This window comes from Echeneis naucrates, chromosome 4 (genome assembly GCF_900963305.1).
Source record: "Echeneis naucrates chromosome 4, fEcheNa1.1, whole genome shotgun sequence".
Taxonomy (NCBI): domain Eukaryota; kingdom Metazoa; phylum Chordata; class Actinopteri; order Carangiformes; family Echeneidae; genus Echeneis; species Echeneis naucrates.
The window spans coordinates 23,303,732-23,321,362 of record NC_042514.1 but is presented as its reverse complement, the minus strand read 5'-3'; the positions used below and the strand labels follow the sequence as shown (position 1 = coordinate 23,321,362).

General features: G+C 39.5%; 1 protein-coding gene across 1 annotated transcript; it reads right to left on the bottom strand.

Moving 5' to 3' along the window:
• Nucleotides 1–5,713: 5,713 nt before the first annotated feature.
• rgs8 (regulator of G protein signaling 8) lies at nucleotides 5,714–16,488 on the bottom strand. The gene is made up of 4 exons (XM_029499971.1): nucleotides 16,388–16,488; nucleotides 14,383–14,444; nucleotides 6,432–6,598; nucleotides 5,714–5,908 (listed from the first exon to the last, which is right to left on the bottom strand). Exons 1-4 carry the CDS (start codon nucleotides 16,486–16,488, stop codon nucleotides 5,714–5,716), a joined length of 525 nt encoding a protein of 174 aa, XP_029355831.1.
• Nucleotides 16,489–17,631: the final 1,143 nt, after the last annotated feature.

Genomic DNA, 17,631 nt, shown 5'->3' with positions numbered 1-17,631 from the left:
AAATTTTATTTCAGGCTGCACAGAACAGAAGTCACTCTAGCAGTCTAACTTTAAAACTAACCCTAAAAAAGCAGCTGGTTTTAGAAGACACCTGTAAAAAAAAAAAAAAAAAAAAAAAAAAAAAAGAAGACCCCTTAACTTGTCTGTACAGGAGCTTTTGCGACCCATTAGTTTTGCTGTTAGGCTATCTCAAGTGGCCCTAGTAAATATGACAGGAACAACATTTAAAGTGCGGTGATGTAGTTTATAGATCAGAAAATTCTCTTTGACAGTAAAGTTTTGTGGATGTATGCTCACTGAAAACACAATACAATGAGACCAGCATCTGGTCTTATGATGGGTTTATACTGCAGGACAGTATTTTGTGTACTCACAGCAATATGCTACTGTTTCATCTGGTCGCTGTATTTGAGCATTACCACCACATAATGGCATATGTCTATTTGCCTTTTCCCGGTTTTCCTTGTACATTTTTCCCAAATAACATTCGGTGGAGCCAAAGACACAGCACGTGTCCAGTCTATTAATAATGCATACCTCTCCCTGTGTCATGGTTATGTTATTAGAAGAGGCACTTATTGGCATTTTTTATTTAATTTCACTTGTTGATATTCTCATGACTGTGTGTTTTTCCCTCAAAAGAATAGTGAGGAAAACCTGTCACGCTGGAAATCATTTCATTAATAAAATTTTTATCTATAAATTAGCTTTATTCTCCTGTACTTTCATTGCTGTACCAATTGTGACAGAGCTTGAATAGTAAGCTTTGTAAAAGTGTGCTATGTGTGTGTGTGACGCTTTCTCCATCAAATTACACCTCCAGTAGTAATTTGATGGCGGCTTGTGGGTGGTCCTTTATCAGTAGAAGGTTCCCTGGAGGGTTAGGGTTAGGGTTTATGTTGTTTGTTGTTTTTTTTTTTTTCTGATATTTCTCTGATATCTGACTCTTGTGAACATCACATACAGACAGTTTGGATGTACCTGCTGTCATAGAGATCATAGCAAGGTTTTATTATTCACAGTGACCACTTGTTTGTGACAAAAAAAAGTGGAAAATGGTTTAATTGCCGAGTACAAAGATAGTTACAGCCCATTGATAAAATGATTATTTACATGTTGCCAATATTAAACCAGTAAATAAAGCAGCATGAAATTTTAAAAATAAAAAAATAAAAATGTTACTATGTCAGAAAGCTTTGTAGTGTTTCTTTACTTTATATTTCTTAAAATGCCATGATTTTCTAAAGTCATATTTGCACTTTACTAAACAGAATAAGTGCTTATTCTGAGTCACCTAATTAGATGACTGCAATTTCCAGACATTGTTCCCAGCTGTGTTTTGTAGCAATTTGTGATACACATCTAATGGCCAGGCTGAATGTTATTGTTCTATCAACTTGCTTTTCCCACTGCGTGTTCGTTAGCTGTTCTGTCAACCTATCACTATGTACCCTTGACTCCTCTGTTGGACACTTTCATCTATCTGGACTCTCATCTCTCCAGAGACTTAAATAGAAACCCTCTGGACTCATAATCTTGAGTGAGGTGACAGAAAAAGCACAGCATCCAATGTATGAATCTGATATCCTGTTTCTTTTGGCTACTTTTGGAACTTGGGAGAATGGGGGATGCATCATGTGGTGTCCCTGGTGCCCCCAGGCCAGGGCCATAACAGTGAAGCACTCACCTCCCAGGTCATTTCACTGCATAAAGATCAACAAACTAGCTTCCAGGGAGGGCTGGTGATGGTCACATAGACGATCTGAAATAATGAAATATTCAGCAGCAAGATAAAGTGCATCAGTGTCATAAAAATAAAGTAAATTATGTCTTTTTTTTTTCTTTTTTTTTCAGGTTGTTGTCACAGACAATCCAATTTGTTCTGTTGTTGTTTGTCTTAGAGTCAAAGAGGCAAAGTATTGAACTGTCCCTCTTACCCTTCCCATGATCTATAGTCATGGCTGCGCTGCATAATGGGTATTATGTTAAATATTGATTAAAAGAATAAGATGCAGACAGACAGAGTGAGAGTTAGAGTGATAATAAGAGGTGAGAGCTTTGTTGCTATTTCTGAAAAGCTTTGTGGATTCTGCCCTTTTCTTTTCTATAGGCACTTAAGGAAGAACATTTTCATTTCATTGTAGACATTGTCAGGGCAGTCATGTTCTGTGAGTTAGTTTCTGTTGTGACTCAGTTTTGATTTTGTTCATCACTACCTGTTTGTCCTTGTCCTGTCAAGTTCCTACCCGTTGATTGCCTTTCCTGCCCTAATGTGTTTCACCTGTGTCTTGTTTAGTCAGTGTGTATTTAAGTTTTGGTTCCTGTCTCGTCCTTGTCAGATCCTTTGTTCCTTGTCCCCCTTGTTTTCCTTTGTTACCCTGTGTACTAGCCTCCTTGCATTTGATCTGTCACCTTTCCGTGTTTGACCACCTGCCTCATCTGATTAAAAGACCCTGCTTTCTGGACTAGATACCTTGCTTCCCTTTTTGTTCCTGCATTTGGGTCTTCACCCCAGCACTCGCACTCAACCGTGACAGAAATTCAGGATTTGTGCGGGAGAGCAATTTTGTTGTTTGGCTGAAAGAAGGCGAATAACTGCAGAGTAACAAGGCAGCATCAGCGTGGATAAGTGATTACAAAAAAAAAAACAAAAAAAAACCTTTATTAACTTAATTGATTTATTCAATTATACATATTTGATTGTTTTAATTTACAGTTTCATAACCACAGATGAGGTTGTGCCATCACTTCACCTTGAGTTGATCTCTACTTTGAAATAACTTTCCTCAGCAAAATGTGTGTTGGCTGGGCTTGGCACGGACTGACCCAGATAGACTTGTGTTATGTCGACTGAGCAGGATGTCATCCTGTATCACCAAGCCCTTCATTCCCTGAGCGACTAACACGTTGACAACAACAAACAGCAAAGTCAAGTCAGTGTACAGTACAGGCCAAACGTTTTGACACACTTTCCTATTCATTTAAACAAGAAGGTGTGTCCAAAATTTTGGCCTGTACTGTAGAAGCCGAATCATGTGATATCACTCTTTGCTCTATGTTGCTATTTTTGTACTGCATGCATGTTTTCTCATAAGCAGGAAACAACTCTTAGATTATCTTAAATTAATTATTATATTAAAATTATGACTTTCCTGGATTCTGACTGAGCAAAGCCATTGTCAATCAACATTCCATCCAATCGAAATTTTGATGTGCGTTACTGCAGTCAAAGAGGCTTATGTTTGTATTGCTCAGTTCATCTTAACTAAGTTATCATTTATCAAACCTTTCTGTTAGATTAAACTGAACAGCCTGGATTTCACAGAAATATTTTTATAAATGCTTATGAAACATGAAATCCATGCTGCCTAAAGTTATTTTGTGGTGGACGTAAGTAGCTAGCTTGTAGTTAGCCATCAGATAGCAGTTATTTTTTGAGGTATTCCTCGTGGTCCTTAATGGACAATGAAATGACATATTATGAATAATCTGAATAATTTGGGTGGAGGATCGTCGACATCCATACTCTCTTCTATGCTCTGCTATGACATTTTCTGGCCCCAAGCTGCATGCACATTTTCCCTAGGCTTGGAATGTTTGTATACAATGAAAGGATCGATACATTTGAAAATGTTTTCATATTACCACAAACCAGTGTGTTGTTTACATCTCCTTACTGGAGCTCTAGTAACACAAAGTCACAGAGATAATCAGGGGAAGCTCTCTCTTAACTGGCTGACTGAATGTTTTCTGAGCAATCAAATTAAATATTGCCAGTTTCCATGAAACAATGAGAAACCCTGGAGGACTGGATCATGAGTCCAGGGTATAGCTGAGGGCTGTGAATGTGCAGCTGTGACATCGTACAGCCTGTGTGTCTTTCTTTCTGGACTGAGCACTATGATAGTTTCACTGTATTAATATAGAACTTCCACCTGATGCATGATCAAAGACGTGATAATTTACCTCAATACAAGATAGAACTTCTAATTTTAGTTCCATCCCTGCTAGTTTTTGTGAAAGGATCCTAACATGTTGTCGAAAATAATGATTTCCAAATATTGTGATGAATCACCACATGTTGGAGGGTTTTCGAGTTACAATATCAAGTTTTGTTGCAGTTGTAAGAGAAGCAGAATCAAAGTCAACCTGCCTTTCTAATCAGTGGATGATTGCATTTTCAAAGCCCTAATATGTTTTTGGTATTAGGAGAATAAAATCTAACAGTGCACAAAATATAGATGCAGATTCATTTTAATTACAAAATATAGGGTGTGAGGTTACATCCATGTGGGACACAGTAAAGCACCATACAGGGTTATATGTTGTTCAGTCAGATTTTGCTGCATTTCAATCAATTTGGCCCATACAGTACACATGCAATAAAAAAAAAAAAACATGCGGTCGGAAATTTTCTTCAATTGGTTTATTTAAAAGGAGTGCAAATGCCGCAGTGGCACAGTTGTCATGTCACTTTATACATATCACAGATTGACACATTAGGTTTTTTTGCAGTAAATTTCATAGCATACTATACAAGTCAAAGTATATCCTGTCTTAATGAGTATTGCACAATGCGGAACATAAGAATTTGCAAAACACATTTTTCAACTTCAAAGAAAAGATTTTATAATGGGGGTTGGGATGTCACTTTCAATTCAACATAAACAGTATTTTGGAAATCATAATCATAAATCATAATATTTAGCTTGATTGTTGATTATGTTTAATTATAGTACCTCTATTTTTTAATTAAACTTGAATCCTGAGTAGCAGTCTGGTTGTTCTGCATAAACCATCTACAACAACAGGAATAATATTGCCATTTACTGAACCATGTGAGTGAATTGAAAGAAAAGGAGAGAAAGAAACTTATTCCAACCCTATCCTAGAAGGACACACCTGCAAGAATTTACAATACAAAGGACTACGTAACTATAATCAATATCTAAGTGCAATCTAGTTTAGCAAAGTTTCAGATATTAAGTTTTCACCCAGTTAATTGTTCAGTGTAAACATGAAATACCACAACTGGTCTGGTCTAGACAGTGTCTATTCCACAAAGCGCTAAAGATGAGAGGTAGTGCTGGGTAATAAAGCAACAATAATTATCGCAGTTTACTTGCAAAGACAATATTTACTTACTTAGTATTTGGTAAGTTGCTTTCTGCAGGCACTGGGTCCTTGGAACCCCCACAGGTGAAGCCAATTCAACCTGTAAATCTTTCACCTGCTGACCCAGCTAGCTTTTTGTTATCCAGCTGATTTCTCCCATCCAGTGCAGACGACATATGACAGATGAAACATCTTATCTGGAGGGATTGCATGCGTGGAGCTGGTGGAGACTAAACGACATGGTCACTCCATCCTATCCTCATGAACATTTGCACATTACTGCACTATTTCACTACAAATATCTCTAATATTTCTAATTTCAATATGTATATGTGTATATATATATACACATATACATACATATATATATATATATATATTTTATTTGTTATTTCTTTTGTCTTCCCCTTGTGCAAGATAGAAACACCAGAGTCAAATTCCTACTATGTTTACACTAACCTGGCAGTAAAACTATTTCTGATTCAAATTCTGATTCTGATTTCACAGTATTGAGAGATGATGTCAGAGGGGTAGTGAATTTACAGTATAGGTCCACTATATGTCCACTGCTATCCCATACACCATGATCCTGCCCAGGTCAAACAGACCGCCTCTGGCCTTGTGCGTGTGCCCTGTTGACCATATCCTGGTACATCTTGGACCTTAGAAATCGTGGATAGGAGTCTTTTTCCATGAGGCTGTAGATTTTAGCTTGGATGTCATTGAGGCTGGTTGGACTGGGATCTTCCAAGCTCTGCTTGGTCTTTTCCCTGGTGCGGTAGTCAATGTTTACCTGCCAGGAGATGAAGTGCAAATAGCCAATCACAATAAATCATTTCAAAACAATGACACACAACACAGTGTGTGTGGATGTATAACCAACATGTGTTTGTGTCATCATGTCTGCCGGTCAAGTGTCTGCTTGAGTGGAGTGTCAACCCCCTCATTTTCTATGCTGTGTTCTGGAGGAACTTGCTCATTAATGTTTTGATGCTGCAGCTTCAGTCATTGTTTTTGTAATACTAGGTATTATGAAGTTGAAATGTGTTTGGAGGAAGAAGATTGCATGTTAAAATATTGTGATGTTACATTACCCTAGTAATAATAGGGCAGTGATCGGGGTTAGCTGATAAGAAAATACATGTAACATGGAGTAGGTCACACTTTATGATCAATACTATAAATAACAATCATTAAAAAATGAAAAAGGTGTTTATATATACATATATATATATACATATATATAAAACGACCCTGAACCAAATATATTTTTGTTGGAAGTATTTATTTGGTTAACTCCTCACAGAGCGACATACCTCTCTTGGTGCCTGAATATCAATGAACTCCTTAAAGATCTTATTTGCTTTCGACACAAGCTTAGTTGAGCTTTTGATTTTTTTGTACTCCTCACAGGCCATCCAAAACTCAATATTCTCGTCACTGAACTCGGTCTTGAGAAATGTCCGGAAAGCAGCCAAACCATCTGGAGACAGGAAATGAGGCAAATGGTAAGAGGATCGAAAGACACACACACACACACACACGCACGCACACACACACACACACGCCAGCACACACACACACGTGCGACAAAAACATGATTGATATGCCAACATGGCACCTATTTCCAGGCAGCAGCTTCAAACCTCCTCCTCAATGTGCACAAACAGTACAGGCCAAAAGTTTTGACACACTTTCCTATTCATTTGAACGAGAAGGTGTGTCCAAAATTTTGGCCTGTACTGTAGAAGCCAAATCATGTGATATCACTCTTTGCTCTATGTTGCTATTTCTGTACTGCATGCATCTTTTCTCAGAAGCAGGAAACAACTCTTAGATTATCTTAAGAACACAAACATATGGGAACAGAAAACTCCCACTCTCAAAGATATTTCTTATGTCTTCAGTCAAGATAAGTGATCAATTCATGTGCTCCCCAGCAATGATAACATAGAGGAAGGGCATGTTTTTCTATAGGCCCTGAGTGAAGTTGATATGTTATTGCCACTGTTCTGGCTTCAGCTTTTTAACTAATAAAATAGCATTACTCATAGGGAAAACACACTTTTTGTGAGTGTACATACAGCAACAAGTTGCACAACATATGCAGGGTTATGAACAGAGAAAACATGGTGTTAAAGGAAATTAAATATTTAAATAGCGCAAGTGGTAAGCGGACGTTACAGAAAAATAGAAAATCAAGCATTTAAATTCTTCCCTCTTGTATATATGAATTGATTTGCAAGAACAAATATGTTTTAAGGGCAATATAATGAATTGAGGACTTGTTAATTTGCCAAGGTGATGTTAACTGACAACATTTTTTTTCCTCACCAATACATCCGATCTTGGATCAAAACAAATCAAATCAAATCAAATTTATTTGTATAGCGCATGAAGAGCATGAAGAGCAGGTCTAGACCAAACTCTTTATAAAATCATTTAAAGAGACCCAACAGATCCCCCAATGAGCAAGCACTTGGCTACAGTGGCAAGGAAAAACTTCCTTTCAGAGGCAGAAACCTCGAGCAGAACCAGGCTCAGGGGGGGCGGCCATCTGCCTCGACCGGTTGGGTTTAGAGTGGGAGAGAGAGAGAGAGAGAGAGAGGCATTGGGTGGTGTAGGCAGGAAAATGTTGCTACATGAAGTTCATGGAGATGAGCTGTAGTACAGAATACATGAAGATATGGAACCAGCAGGAGTTGCAGGAACATGGGATGGCGATGAGTCACCACCTGCAGGCTGAGCACAGGGAGAGGGGATAGAAGAGCTGGGAGAGACAGAGACTTCTGGAGAACATGGCTAGTAAATGCAGTACAAATGCTTAGAACTGGGAGAAACAGGGATTTTTAAGAAGCATGGTTCTTGTCAGCGCATGCAGGGGGGAGGGAGGGGGAGAGAGACAGAGAGAGAGAGAGAGAGAGCTCCTCAGTCCTTCCCCCAGCAGCCTAGGCCTATAGCAGCATGGCTAATGAGTAGAGGACTTTAACTTTTTAACTATAAGCTCTGTCATACAAAAACGTTTTAAGCCTAGTCTTGAAAATTGCTAAGGAGTCCGCCCCCCACAAGTAAACCTCCATCTGGAGAGCGGAGTGGCCTGCTAGGACAGTAAGGAACTATGAGCTCTCTGAGATATGATGGAGTTTGGCCATTAAGAGCTTTATATGTTAACAGAAGGTCTTAAAATTCTACTCTATATTTTACTGGCAGCCAATGAAGAGCAGCTAACACAGGAGAGATGTGATCTCTTTTCCTAGTTCCTGTTAATATTCATGCAGCAGCGTTCTGAATCAACTGAAGGCCTTTCAGAGATTTGTTTGGACATCCTGATACGTAATGAGTTACAATTGTCCAGCCTAGAAGTTACAAATGCATGGACTAGTTTTTCTGCATCATCCTGAGAGAGAATGTTTCTGATTTTCCTAATGTTTCTCAGGTGGAAGAAAGCTGCCCTACTGACTTGTTTTATGTGAGGGACAAAGGACATATCCTGGTCAAAGGTTACTCCAAGGTTTCTAACAGTGGAGCTGGAAGCCAAACTAATGCCGTCCAGGCTGATTTGATAATTAGATAGTGTTTCTCTGAGGTGCTTAGGGCTGAGTACAACTTCAGTTTTGTCAGCATTAAGGAGTAAAAAATCATCATGACTTTTATGTGTTCAAGACATGTCTGCAGTCTGACTATCTGACTGATTTCATTTGGCTTCATTGATAAGTACAGCTGCGTGTCATCTGCATAACAGTGGAAGTTGATGCTGTGTTTCCTGATAATGTTACCTAGAGGAGGCAGATAAAGAGTAAAGAGGATTGGTCCAAGTACCGAAACCTTGTGGGACTCCATATATGACTGCAGTGCATGAAGAGGAGCTGTTGTTAACATGAACAAACTGATGTCCATCTGATAAGTAGGATTTGAACCACCTTAGTGCAGTTCCTTTAATCCTAATTTCATGTTCCAGTCTGTAGTAAAAATATTATGATCTATGGTGTCGAAAGCAGCACTAAGATCTAAATGGAGAAATATGGAGGCTGATCCATTGTCTGAAGCAATAAGAGTATAATTGGAGACTTTAACCAGGACTGTTTGTGTGCTATGATGGGCTCTAAATCCTGATCAGCATAGCATAGTGGTTAGCACTGTTGCCCCACAACAAGAAGGCCACAGGTTTGATTCCTGGGCCCGGGCCCTTTCTGTGGGAGTTTGCATTTTCTCCCTGTGCCTGCAAAGGTTTCCTCCAGGTACCCAGTTTTCCTCCCACCATCCAAAGACATGCATGTTTGGATTAATTGGTAACTCTAAATTGTCAGTAGGTATGAGTGTGGTTTTTTGTTGGCCCTGCGATGGACTAGCGACTTGTCCAGGGTGTACCTCACCTTGCCCAGTGTGAGCTGGGATTGGTAGAGGAAGAATGAATGAATGAATGAATATCAGATTTTTCAGAGCACTGTCCTCTTGTTGCACCATGAGGATTATTAGACTTTTTAAAAGGCTGTGCCTAGACTCTCTCTATCATTAAAGAAAGATCCAGGGTCCAATTTAATACTTTTATTTACTTTCAACCAAAGTATATTTTCTGGCTTTGACTAAAAGGTCTGGAGTTAGGAGTCCTGGATGTGAACCTCTTTGTTGTATCCCGTCGTGTTTGATGTCCACCAGCCACCACAGCCACATTTTGGTGGTTTTTAAACAGCAAAGCTATCATATTACATATTGAATTAATGCTATATATGATTACTATAATATACATTAGTGGTCTTATTTCAAATGTCACTTTTTTATTAAACAATAAAATGTGATCAATGTGTGAAAATATGTAATTTCAGTGACTCACTGTTATTTTTCACTTTCTGTATCTGTGGTCACACACACAAAAACATAACAAAAAGAAAAAAAAATACACATATACGCACACACGAAAATTCCCCCCACTTAGATGTCCTGTGCAGTTTGACATTCAACAACTGTGTTTAATGCATTATTTAGACTAATGCCCTTAAAGCTAGACATTAATTGTGCACCCTCTATTCACTGCCTCTGTTGTCACATTGCTTCCGCCAACTGTTAATCAGTGGAAAAACATGAACCCTTCAAATATACACCCCAAGTACAGTACACGCCACAAGTTTGGACACACTTTCCTATTCATTTGAATGAGAAGGTGTGTACTCTACATTCACCGTGTTGTTCAAAAAAGCTGATGAACCATTTGACAGGATTCAATAGAATAAACACCTGTGCAGATACAATTACCGGGAAAGTGTTTACAGTTTCTCCCATTTGCTGAAACACATTTCTTGAAACCTCCACCCATTTTCTCAAAACCTTAAACACAAATCCAAACTACATTCACAGACCTTTTCCCGGACTTTTTCTATTACAAATTATCACTTCAAAACCAGTTATCCTGTGTTCAAAACCAAACAATGTGTTCAGATCATAAAGACAGCAAGCAAAAATATATTTACCTCGGAGCATTTGTCAGACACATAAAATAATTTAGGACACAGCGTCCAGAGCATGTAGTTCATAGAAAATGGTTATTGTAAATGCATTTAACAAAAAATTAAAGTGATTCAGCACTTTCATAACAAAAAATAAACAAATACATAAATGAAAAGCAAATTATTGCACCAAGTCACTGAGATTCATTGTCCAACATCATGTCTCTGTGTAGGGTCGGGCCAGAGGACTTCATCCTCATCACAGGCAATATTTACCCTTGCCAGACAATGCAGGGAAAAACCCCTCTGTGGAGCCTTGACAAGACGCTACAGTTATATCATCACAGGCCTAAAGTTCCCAGGTGTACGGGCTGTCAATCACCATTGACACCGTTCACCGCCACACAGATAAAAACTCCTCTACTGGATTCAGGAAAGCTGGCATAAAAACCTTGATGAAGCACTTGCTGTTAAACCACTCACATATCAGGACAGCAGAGTGAAATCTCACATTGTTCCAAACTATGACATATACAGTATAGGATGCACTGCTTGCTGATTCAGCTGCTCATGTGCACCCTTATTATCCTGTAGACTAGTGGTCCGCGGCCCGGGGGTTGGGGACCGCTTGGGTCTTTTGAACCGGGCCGCACAGAGAGAATAAATAACTTACATTATTTATGTTTTATTTATTATCTGAATCTGAACTATCTTTTATTTTGAAAAATTAGCGGTTTCTCTCCGTTACATCCGTCTATGATTCACTCTTGACGCATGTCAAGACACTTTTCTCTTTCATTTGATACATTACCGCTAAAATTAAACCCACAAGCTAGTGAAATGATTAAAAAAGGACAGTTTCTTTGTGAAGGGGAAAAGGCCCAGTGAGGAGACAGAAGAAGAGCCTGTGGTTAGGGGGCAGAGAGAATATTACTCATGTTATGTTGTTGGCACAATATTACGAGGACGCTGCTAATAAAGTTGCATACGAGTGCACAGCGGATTCACGCTTATTATGATATTTAGAAAATAGCACAGTTTTTATGCCGATCTTATCCTTTTGTTTTGTTGCATTTTTCCGCCACACCTTCAAGGCCGGTCCGTGGAAATATTGTCTGACATAAAGGTCTATTGTTTATCATTCTCTATGTCAGTTATAAGAAGCAGGTAATCTGCAAAAACTTTGACCGTTTATACGCTCTCCTCATTGAAAGAACCTCCAACTACACCAGTAATGAGGGTGGTGTGGAGCATTGTCCAGTTTTACCTGATTGCTACTCTAAGCCTCGGAGTGCTGGTCAGGTGAGGTTAGATGGTCTTCCACGGTGCACCTGGTGGTTTCTCACAGCGAACCTATGTGCCGTGACACAGCAGTTGGGAATCACTGAATAACCCAACTGATGGAGACACACTGTTGATTCCATCAAACTTGACATTGTCTTCAACCACTCTGTTGGATGTCACAGAGTCGGATGGCATTATTTTGAAGGACCATGTCAACAATGAGTGCGGCTTGTTGGGAGAAAGGAGCAGTCCTTCCTCCCTCATTTCGTCATCTTTCTATTCTACAAAGGGGAAAATGCACTTACAAACATACACAGCCAATTAAAACAGTATTTTATGAACATTACAGTACTTACATGGTGAGTTGGACTCTTTGTCCTGCTTCTGTCATTGCCATTCCATGAACAAGTATATGGTGCATGATAGTTGCCCAAATTCCATCAGTAATGATTGTTCCGAGACTTCCTCAGCCCCTTACTCCTTCTCCACCAACTCTCATACAAACTCTTCCTCCTCTTCCTCTCTGTATGTTTCTTTCCATTGTAGATGGATGATAGACACGAGCCACCTGAACTAACTTTTATCCTGCCAAATGGATCTGATCACAGCGGTCAGCCAACAGACCCAATGAAGGTGGACTACCTGGGAAGCGGTGACCAACAGAGCCATAATTTGAGCTGATATGTGGAAGATCCTACAAGCAAGGTTGAGCTTCCTCATTCATTCCATGTATGACACCCTCCCAAGTCCGAGAAACCTCCACCTATGGTAAGGCTCTGAAACAAACTGCATCATCCCAAACCCCAGCCCGTAGCACATCCTAACAGGCTGCAAAGAAGCACTGGGTGTTGAGAAAGCTGGCTCAGACCTTGGAAGTGCGCAGACTCAAGGCAAATAAGATCAGCCCAGTAATCCCTCAACAACGGATCCAGTTCATCAGGTAGGCAGTAGGGATGCATAACAGCAGCCAGAGAGAGTGGTCCATCCTGGCACCTGGAGGCCCTCAGACCCGACATCATTCTGTGGTCAGCCTCTGCCAGAATGGTTACCATTGCTGAACTTACCGTGCCATGGGTGGAAGGTATGTAAGCGGCCTAAGAGCAAGGAAGAGAAATACAGCGGACTGACGGCAGCATGCACAGAGGCTGGATGGAAGGCATCGACATACCCAGTTGAATTTGGAAGACTTGGAATCACTGGGAGGTTGAGGAAGGCACTTAAGGCACTGGCCAAGAGGGCAGAGCAAGGAAGCTTTTGGATCTGGCTCAGAAGGAAAGACCTCATATGGGAAAGAGGGTCCTAAGGCCAGCAGCAGGGGGCGGTAAGGATATGCCCCGACTGCTGCTCCAAGACCTGAGATGTTGTGGGATGAAAGGGGCATCTAAGGTTGATGGTTCCCAAATGACGACCCTGCATTGATATGCACTGCAAGCAGAGATGCTTCTGCTTCAAACTGGGGACACATATTGATGAGAACCTGACGGGGAACTCAAACAGCACAGTGATTGTAAAATAGGCCAAGCAAAGATTGCACTTCCTGAAAGTCCTCAAGAAAAACCCTCCGCTCTGGTTTCCAGGCTTTACAGCAGCATAAAGAAAACTACTGCAGAGGGCCATCTCCACGGCACGATAGATTAGAGGATGACCTCTACTCTTTCTGGAGGACATTTATTAACACCAGCATCTTGAAAGACAAATCCCATCCAGGACACCAACTGTTTGAGCTGCTGCCCTCAGGGGAGGCACCTCAGCTTCCTAATATGCACACCCCTCTGGCTTGCTGCAGGGAAAAGAGCTCTTGCTACTGACTATTTATGACTATGTATGAAGACTGTACCCCTTTAGCTGATTTACAGGTGTGTTTTGATGTTCTCATGTTTGCTGTTGCAGCTTTAAGTTAAAATATCTTGTTGAACCATAGTTTATTTTATTCTGTGTAAACCATGTTGAATGTAATTTGAAAAGAATACAAACTATTTTATTTGACACAGTATCATGATTTATATGTACTCTAAGAAAGAATTAGAGAACGTGGCAGCTTCTGATATGGGAAGAGAGATCTTGCTACTGACTCTACATATACCGACTGTTTACCTTTTGCTGATTTACAAAAAATATATGTGCAGATCCTGACCCCTGTGTGGCTTTGTTACTGCTTGCTTGAACCCATTTTGCTTGCTTGAACCCCTGTTACATGTGCAATACTTTATTTTTAATGGGTAACTACAGTATTTATATCCTGTTACTCAAAATTACTGTTGTGCACTACGTAATTTTAAACTTGTCACTCTTTAAGTATAAAGGTCATTTTGCTGCTATGTAAATCATGTAAATATCCCTTTCCTATTCTAATGCATTCTATTTAATTCATGTGTATTGATCTTATTCTGCATCTGAGAAGACTGCACACCAACCAAATAACTAAAATAAAGAGGATTCTGAAACAGGAAATTGACAATTTCACAGCTTCATTTTAATTTCCTTGATGTTGATTGTGTGTGATTTGCACAGTAGTTAAAAAAAAAAGAACCAGTTCACTTACATTTGTGAGAGAGAAGGTGATCGAAGGATTCAGACCACCGGACCACCTCATCCGTTGATAGTCTGATGGAGAAGAAACCGCCTAAGTGAGACCAATCACTGCAGTCATGCATTTTTAACACAACATGTACTGTATGTATTATTGAAGGGCAGCTGACATTTATAACTGATTTATCAGCTTGTTTTGTTCAGGGCTGTAAAATAACTAACATTTGGTCACATTTACATAGTGATGACAACAACAACAGCTGACTTTTGCTCACATTGCGATCTTCTCCAAGAGGATGTATTTGAAATATTGCAGAGGATTATACGTAGATGTATATGTAGAACATCAGGCCATTTGTGAAACATGTTTTTTTGATTATAACAGCGAAGTAATCATGCCACATTGAAATGTCAAATGTTAGCTCTGTTTCCCCACAATAAGAAGGTTGCGGGTTCGATTCCCAGCCTGGGGCCTTTCTGTGCAGAGTTTGCATGTTTTCTCTGTGCCTGTGTGGATTTCCTCCCACCACCTGAAGACATCATGTTTGGTTTAATCGGTGACTCTAAATTGCTCGTAGGGATGCGCGTGAGTGGTTTATTGTCTCTGTCTATGTCTATGGGCCAATCCCAATACAACCCCTACCCCTAAATTTTGCATGTTCCTTTAAGGGTAGTGGTGCCCCAATTCCTTTTTTTCATGTAGAGGTAGTGGGCACAATGAGGGGTAGGGGCTATGAATCTAGCCCTTCAGATCAAGGGTTTTCAGATTCTGACTTCCTGAGGAAGAAAATTTCCCAGAATGCTTTACATCATTATTTAACATACTGAATCAAACAACAATGGTGACCCCCAGAGAGCGAAAGGACATAGAGAAGTTGGAGAAGAAAAACCACAAAAAATTCAACAGACAACAGACATTGATGGTGCATTCTTCTGTGTGTACTTCTTGGTTTATTTATCAACCGAAGCATGATGAATGCTAAAAAATCGATCACAACCATAGCCTCCATGTTGCTGCTGTGACTACGCAGTCGCTTGTGAGCCTGAACATAAACTATGCAATGATATAGCAAGTAGTTTCCCAATTCCTAGGGAAAATTACTAAGCCCTAGCCCTTGTGGCTTCCTTTTGAGGGTGAAGGGGTAGTGGGTGAGGGCTAGGGGTAGTGAGTAGAGTGAACATTGGGATTGGCCCTATGAGTTGACCCTGTAACCCCAAGGGTGTACCCCGCCCTCACCCTATGTGAGCTGGTATTGGCTCCAGCAACGGAAAAACGGTTGAAGATGACTGAATAATTTTAATGAACGACCTCAGTTGCAGGTGTGTAAATGAATAGGAAAACTGTGTCCAAATTTTGGCCTGTACTATATCCACCAATACAGACGACAAGGGCTTAATTTAATATATTTATATATTTATGGTTGAGCTGAGACACATTGTTAATATGGTTTGGAATTTGATGTTTTTGTGTTGAAACCTTCACTTCTGCAACCTGCACATCTTGATGCAGTAGCACAATATATCCTGATAGTCCTGGTAATTCAGACATTATCAAAAATCCCTGTCCCTGCAATAGAACAGCGACCTGTCCAGGGTGTACCCCGACCTCGTCCAGTGTGAGTTGGGATTGGCTTGAGCATACCCTGCGACCCGGAAACGGATATGCGGTTGAAGATGGATGAATGAATGTGTGAATGAATTAATAATTTTAATGAATGACCTCAATTGCACAAATTGTTGTATTTCAGCACAACGGGCAACTACATTTAATTTAATCAGATCAGATCAGATCAGATCAGAAGAAAACGAAAATAAAGATTTAATTGATCATTTAAGTTATAAAGTAGCTTTAACGTGACATATTTAATGTTCAAAGGTTTGAGCATTTCAAAAATCATTTGATATCTTGTACAAACCAAAGTTGGTAGGCTGATTTCATACGACATGAGCTTTTGTTTGAATTTGTTCGAAATGTGCTGTCCCCCAGAAGTAGACATAAGGCATTTTGGAAGACTCACTTCAGACACCTGGCTGTAGTTTCATTGGCAGGAGGTAGGAACTCAGAAAAGTCACTGTAGGAGTCAGATTTGTTGGACAGGCAGCCTAGTCTGGTCTTCATGGCGCAGAAACTTCTGAAAAAGAAAAAATAAAGCTCACAAAATTAAAAATATTATTAAATATTATTACAAGTATTGTAATCTGTCTACAATTTCAAGACAAAAACAAACCTGTACATGCATACTTTTATCTCTTCCTCTATCAGGCTAATGAATAGCATATGTCAGGAGCAGGTTGTCTGTTCCTGTATTCATCACGTGAGCCCATACATATTTGTACATAGGAGTGCTCCTTTTTGTACAAACTGTGCTGAGCTTCTGCCACTGAATGGGTCAGTTGTTATGTTGAATGGTTGATCGTTACTGCTATGTAGTACTGTATCACACAACTGTCATTCTGTTCTGCAACTACTATTTGCTAATTGCTGGTTTACTTAATAGTTGTTGTCAACTTGCAAAGTGCTGCGTGAAGAAACTGAAAATATTGGTGGTTGAAAATATGACCAATAGTGTTTCACCAAGACACTTGTCTTAAATGCACAGAGCTATAAATAAATAAATCCAAAGCATAAATGGAACATAAACATAAACCCAATCACTTTCTTGCGAGGTAAAGTTAGTAATCTAACGTGTTTACAGTGATGGCTGTCGTAGACGAATCATGCATATTAAAAATGTATTTAAAGTCAAAACTCCTCGATTAACATATTTTAGTTGTTGCTACGGTGGCTAATGACATGCTTTGGCTTTATTTGGTTGGCCTCTCCCTTTACATGTTTAAACTATGTACAAGTTCGTCATTGATGGAAGTCCTGTTGAATAAACTGATTTGTAAAGAAAATAAAATCTAAGATAAGTGTACAGGCCTATACTGGATGTAGACAGCAGGTGCAACTCCATATGCAAAAACCTGATTTGATTTTCTCCCACATTCAAAAAGGAGCTTCCTTGATATAGAGCTTCACATCTTGATAAGGTTTCTTCTTTGAGCGTAGTTTGAAGAGTTTGATAATACCTCTTACACAGTTTTGAATGACTAACTGATATCTATGAAGGCTGATATGTGGAGGTAGGAGTGTCTGAGATATTATCCTTCCTTTATTAATTTAATACACAATTAACACAAATCTGTGTTGTTGAAGATCACCCAAAAACAGCATTTTATTCATGCACACACACACACACACACGTATATATATATATAT

Coding starts and splice junctions, on each gene's coding strand:
- rgs8 (XM_029499971.1), bottom strand. CDS start 16,488: ATGAAGACCAGACTAGGCTGCCTGTCCAACAAATCTGACTCCTACAGT. Junction 14,445..16,387: donor ACTACAGCCAGGTGTCTGAA/GTGAGTCTTCCA, acceptor CTTCTCCATCAG/ACTATCAACGGATGAGGTGG. Junction 6,599..14,382: donor TCACCTTCTCTCTCACAAAT/GTAAGTGAACTG, acceptor TCCTGTCTCCAG/ATGGTTTGGCTGCTTTCCGG.